The sequence below is a fragment of the Cucumis melo genome, chromosome 10 (genome assembly GCF_025177605.1).
Source record: "Cucumis melo cultivar AY chromosome 10, USDA_Cmelo_AY_1.0, whole genome shotgun sequence".
Classification (NCBI taxonomy): domain Eukaryota; kingdom Viridiplantae; phylum Streptophyta; class Magnoliopsida; order Cucurbitales; family Cucurbitaceae; genus Cucumis; species Cucumis melo.
In genome coordinates this window covers 18,619,521-18,625,768 of record NC_066866.1, presented here as the reverse complement: position 1 = coordinate 18,625,768, position 6,248 = coordinate 18,619,521, and the positions used below count along the sequence as shown (strand labels likewise).

Here is a 6,248-nt window from a genome sequence, read left to right as displayed (position 1 = left end):
GATTTACTATAACGCCTAAATTGGAAACTGATTATGTTAAAATAAAACAAACTTGTTGGTATTTAAGTTGTTTGATAAAAGATTCCACTCACTAGGCATTTTCGTCTAACTTTTCAAATGTGTTGTTTTATCCTCCCCCACCCCTCCAGGAAGTGAAGGATATTCAATGTTGAACTTGTAGTCTTGATTGCCTACTATGCCTCCTCAATCGCATCATTTTGGTAGTGACCACTGTCTACTCGCATAGCATATAGTAGCTAGGCAAGGAAAAGTCCAAGTTTTGTTGCATATTGTTTATTAGTTTTGTGACTGATGTTGTAAAAATATGGGATGTACCTATCTTTGAATCATCAATAAAATTTATGTTCATCAAATCTTCATTCCACATTAAGCTTCTTGCAATTGTCTTATCAATTTCACTTACTAGACATTCTTCTCATTTCTATGTGAAGAGTCTCGCGAAGGATGTCTAGGTGATCACATCTCTTTATTCCTTTGCATAGAGTGAACTGGAACGGGGGGTAACATCAATTTTATTGAACATCTTTGTTATATTTGCAATATAAAAAAAAGATGTGACAATGGATCAACTTTATTAAAAAGAATTTTCTACCTTGTGCAAATCCCCAATTGATTTTAGGCTGAGGACGAAAAGGTAACTTAGAGCTATAATATTGGTATATAATTAAGAAGTAAAGTTGCTTGTAAATAATATAAAAAGTTAAACATAAATGTAATATAGGATTTTTATTAAGGTAACATGTGTTATTTTCTTTAATGATTATTTTTTGGGGTTTTTTAAAAAATATAACAAACTGGTAAAATAGTTACATTGTATAGAACAATTCTAAAAGCGGAAAAGTCCACAGGCCCAAAATGAGAAAATACAAAAAATGCCTCAGTTAGTACGCAATTAGTCGGCTACGCGCACAGGAGTAATATTTTTCTAAATGTTCGTGTACTACAGTCCAAACAAATGTTCTACTATCGTTTAGGTCGTGATACACAATCGTGTAGTTCTTTTTAACATGGAGAAAAAAGCTTCAAATTTAAACGATCGTGTTGACCACGACAAACGATAGTGTTGATTATGGAAAACGGTCGTGTTGAATATGGTAAGCGATCGTATAATCCAATGTAAATGATCGTTAAAAACTTCAAATTAAATGATTGTGTAGACCATGCTAAATGATCATGCTAACTATAGTAAGCGATCGTTTAGAACATGTCAACACGATTGTGTAATTCGTTTTAAATGATAGAGAAAAGACTTTAAACTTAAACGATCGTGTTAACTATGGAGAATGATCATTTAGATCATACCAACATAATCGTGTAGTTTGTTTTAAATGATGAAAAAAATGCTTCAAATTTAAACGATCGTGTTAACAATGGTAAAGATCGTTTAGATCACGTTAACATCACTAGAAGAATTTTGGCCTTTAATGTCGGTTAAACCGACATTAAAGGTCTTTAATGTCACTTGGCAACCGACATCTTTGTGGGCGTTATTAAAGGCCTTTAATGTCGGTTGGGCTTTAATGTCGGTTTAAAAACGACATTAAAGGCCTCTTTAATGTCGGGTTAAAAACGACATTAAAGGCCTTTAATGTCAGTTTTCAAGCGACATCTTTGATGGTGTTATTGATGCCCTTTAATGTCGGTTGGGCTTTAATGTCGGTTTAAAAACAACATTAAAGGCCTCTTTAATGTCGGTTTGTCAGTTTTCAACCGACATCTTTGATAGTGTTATTGAAGCCCTTTAATGTCGGTTGAACTTTGATGTCGGTTTAAAACCGACATTAAAGCCTAGTTTTTGGATTCATTTTTACAAATTTATTTTTATTTAATTGTCACATTATTGTCCTATAGACCGACATTGGATCAATGTAGATAAATATGTTTTTCACACGCCAACAAATCAATGAAATTCATATTATGTTAGAAACTATAATATTTGTCTTTTACATTGAATACACAAAATAAAATCTTAATATTATGTATATACATTCTACAATAGTACATGAAAAAAGATTATAATACAAGAATTAAATAATTAAAAATCCTAAATGTCTTCTTAGTCTTCAATTTTCAACGGTCGCTTGGCAATCTCTGCACAATCGCTTAGCTTTCAACCCGATATGACTTCAATTATCTACAAACAATATCCAAATAAACCATTTATATAGAATAACCATACAGTTTGTATTTGAGAGAGAATACCCATTTGCATGTCAAGGTAAATGCCATCTATTGGGCCCATCCCATCATAAACAAAATTAAAATTGATAGAATTAGGTTGGAAAGTAAACAGAACCACGGGTTTAAGTAGTTCTATAATTTCTTGTGCCTGTCTCAGCCTGATATCAATGATATTGGCTGGTAAATCAGCCTCAATTAGGACATGCAGTGGTTCGTTCAGATGTTCATAACCAAGTCTTCCTCGGAGTTTCTCTTCCTTGAGAATTTAAAACAGTCATAGATAAAGAAATAAATAACCAGATAGCCCAATATTAAACATACGCAGATACTGATATGACTATCAAACACAATAAGAAACACCCAATGGAAAAAATTTTAAGTGATCACTTAGAGTGAGCAATTTACTCAAGTGTTTCATCCAAGCAATTTCACCTAAAATACCTTCTCTGGATCTTTAATTGACCCCTTTCCTCTGATATACACACGACATCCTGTAGTAGCTTCTACCCGCTTCAGAGAATTGCCTCTCGGTCCAAGAAGCCGTCCAACAAAATTGAACTGCCATCCAAGGAACAAGACAAATTAAAGTGTTAAATAATCCACATTCTGAAAGGATTTTAGAAACCGCATACAGAGACACTTCTTTATTGAATTTACATTCGGATATGTGTCCACTGGAATTTCCAAACGCAAAATCCTCTTTACAGTAAATGAACTAGGGCTTGCAAGAGCACCTTGCCAGTCCATTGTCATTCCAGGATTTCCACTTAACCTTGGCTGTGAAAAGGAAAAAATGAAAGTAACATTAGTGGTCATATTGATTTTTTTTTCTCTGTTTTTTTTCTTTCAAAATAATAAGTTTGTCTAAGGCATAAAAGTTAAAAAAAATTGGGTTATAGGCATCCTATATAGCAAAAGGGAAACTTCTGGAAAGCTTACAAGTCAAGGTAAATGTTACAGACATGATGGAAGTTTCTATTACCTTCCCACGATCCCAAGATAACAATTTCATATTAAGTTCAAACAACTTTTCTGATTATGGAGAGAAATAATAAGCATACTGCATCAAAATATGGGATTAAAGAATTAAAATGATATAAGTTGATGATCATTTATCCCAAGATAACAATCTTCATCAACTTTGTGTTCTAAATGCAATTTATCTTCCCCTTCTTTACCTTGGGCAATGGAGTTTCAATCAATTCCTACATGTATTCTTTACTTCGAAAGAGAAGGAGAAGTAATCTGTTTGAAGCACGAACAGCAAATCATATGAACGGTTAAAAAGAAGTGTATATGATCAAAATTCGATCCATGTTGGAACCTAAAGGTGATTTTGTTTTTCATTTATTCTTTCTCAAACGAGAGAGATAATCTTCAATTACACCAGGAATCTGGAGGGAGTTGTGAACTAAGTGGATACCCATTTAATTATTCATACATAAATAGCTCTAAAATAAACACTCTAACTCATAAACTCAATGTTGTAATATTCAAGTTAGAAAAGCATTATGAAAACTTAACATTTTAATTATATATTTGCAACAAATACTATTGTTTATGTTAGAAAATTTTTATAACGTTTTATTTAAATGAAAATTATACTGACACTGAATGGGAAAGGGGCAGGGATAGAAAAGCATTATGAAAACTTAACATTTTAATTATATATTTGCAAAAAATACTATTGTTTATGTTAGAAAATTTTTATAACGTTTTATTTAAATGAAAATTATACTGACACTGAATGGGAAAGGGGCAGGGATAGAAAAGCATCATGAAAACTTAACATTTTAATTATATATTTGCAACAAATACTATTGTTTATGTTTGAAAATTTTTATAACATTTTATTTAAATGAAAATTATACTGACACTGAATTGAAAGCTCTACAAATGCATGGTATTTATGGCAATTTTCCTATGAAATTCTTTGGGTTGGGCTTGGAATGAGACAGGTAATAAGTGCTTGAAAGAGGGTTACAAAAGTGAAAGCATTTTGTTTCCAAACTCACATGTAAAAGGAAGTGCACCTAAAGAGTTGAGAGATCATGACATGAACAATGAACAAAACGATTAGATATAGGATATAGCATATAGCATATAGCATATAGCATATAGCATAGCACTTAGGCATGTGCACTGTTATTTAAATTACTTTTTTTTTAATAAGAGTAATTCACAGGATGACCATAAATGGTCTTACTTACTCTTTACTTTCTAAACTTCTCCTAGAGGATAGGACAAATAGGCAGAGAACAGATAGTACAAACAAATTAACTCAATAAGTTTTAACCTCATGTCCTGCCTGCTACCCCTCTCATCAGAATTAAAGATGGCTCTCATCCCATTCCTCCATCTGTTGCCGTCCTGATTATCTGAAACAGAGCTGCACAATTCCAACAACGGAACACAAGATCAGCCCACAGATACACAACCAAAAACCACTTCATTTATCAAAATGAACCTCATCAACAATCGTTCAAGATTTTACTACGAAGTATACAACTAAGACATAGATACTACACAACACAGACACAGCAAGGTCACGTTTAATGTTTTAAATATATATTATTTTATACCAAAAGACAAAAGAAAAATCAAATTAAATGTGTTGATGCAATTGTATACTTAGAAAACTTAGCTTCATCTATTTCACTCTCAAAGTTACCATTATTGACATCTATGTCTTTCAACAACTGTTCTACGCATGTTTAACATATTTATTGCACCAATAAGTGTCTAAAACCAGTCTAGAAAACTAAAGCATTTGTGCTTCTTAGAAATTTTAAATGCAAATTGTTCCTGAGCCATCTGTTGAGCCAGAAAATTATCAACAAAATCGAATCCTGAACAATTTTAGACCGTGTGCCGCACTCCCTTCAACAAAAATGGATGAATTCTTTCTACCCATCATAAGAAACAAAGGTTACAAATACAATTAAATATATAGCATATATACATGTACATAAATTCTCGAACTTTGGGTTTGGGTCTTCATGAGAAGGGCTAGATATCACGTTCCTATTAGATAAATTAACGTAACCGCAAAATAAAAATCCACAATATGCCAAAATATAAGCACAAACATACGAAAGAGAAAAGGAAGAAATTAGCATTCCAGAATGTAAAACTCACATGATCCAATGACGACAAAAACGAAGAATCCAAGAAGAATAGGGCCAACAGGGTAATCTTTTCCCTTCTTAGTAGCAGTCTCAAGCACAACCCCTCTCTTCAAAATGTTCTTCTCAAACGTCTCCACCTTCCGATCCGCAAGATGCCGCTATGTCGTCTACAAAACCCATCAATCAAATCATAAACCCACACAAATCGAAATCAGCATCGATCATAGCTCAAATAGAAAACCCTAGAGAGGAAAAATCAAGGGTAAGGACGAAGAATTAACTCAAAGAAGGGAGGGAAAGGAAAATACCATTTTTGAGAGGATGATCCGGGAGGCGCAAATGAGATTTGGATCAGAAAAATAGAGATAAGAGAGAAAGAGGATGAACCTGGTGAGGGTCTGAAGAGACAACAAAGGAGCGTTCCTCCATTTCCATTTCCATTTCGGCCATTTCCATTCCGCAAGAGTACTTGGTTCCAAGATCGATTCCGATCGCCGGACCTTCTCCTTTACCGGCCATAGTAAATCTTCAAATCGTCGATGGAAAAAATAACCTACGAGGATAGGAAATGAAAGCAAGAAAATTTGATTGGTGGATTTAGGGTTAGAAGATTTCAAAGTTAAAGAAGAGAGGAGGAGAATTTATATAGAAATTTTAAGGAAAAAGAAAAGGTAAAGTAAGAGAGATAAAAACTTGATTTTTTACCAAATTAAAAAAATTTTAAAAAAAATTACAAAGGGGCTTTAATGTCGGTTTTCAAAAGGCCGATGTTTAATGTCGGTTTTAAACCGACATTAAAGCTCCTTCTTTAATGTCGGTTTAAAACCAACATTAAACATCCGCCTTTTGAAAACCGACATTAAAGTCCATTTTTCATTTTTTCCACCCGACATTAAAGGCCAGATTTGTTGTAGTGCA

The 6,248-nt window shown here is 33.2% G+C and overlaps 1 protein-coding gene across 3 annotated transcripts; it reads right to left on the bottom strand.

Moving 5' to 3' along the window:
* Positions 1 to 2,023: 2,023 nt before the first annotated feature.
* LOC127151205 (KH domain-containing protein At2g38610-like) lies at positions 2,024 to 5,945 on the bottom strand. 3 transcript variants are annotated; one of them, XM_051090627.1, is made up of 7 exons: positions 5,639 to 5,934; positions 5,341 to 5,497; positions 4,499 to 4,591; positions 2,860 to 2,979; positions 2,644 to 2,760; positions 2,318 to 2,458; positions 2,024 to 2,155 (listed from the first exon to the last, which is right to left on the bottom strand). In XM_051090627.1, the coding sequence occupies exons 4-7, from the start codon at positions 2,953 to 2,955 to the stop codon at positions 2,132 to 2,134; spliced, it is 378 nt and encodes a 125-aa protein (XP_050946584.1). In that variant the 5' UTR covers positions 2,956 to 2,979; positions 4,499 to 4,591; positions 5,341 to 5,497; positions 5,639 to 5,934; the 3' UTR covers positions 2,024 to 2,131. The 3 variants fall into 3 exon arrangements, 1 of the variants encoding a protein (XP_050946584.1); XR_007823927.1 differs by lacking the exons at positions 2,024 to 2,155; positions 2,318 to 2,458 and adding an exon at positions 3,381 to 3,447 and having other exon boundaries at positions 2,465 to 2,760; XR_007823926.1 differs by lacking the exons at positions 2,024 to 2,155; positions 2,318 to 2,458; positions 2,644 to 2,760; positions 2,860 to 2,979 and having other exon boundaries at positions 4,314 to 4,591; positions 5,718 to 5,945.
* Positions 5,946 to 6,248: the final 303 nt, after the last annotated feature.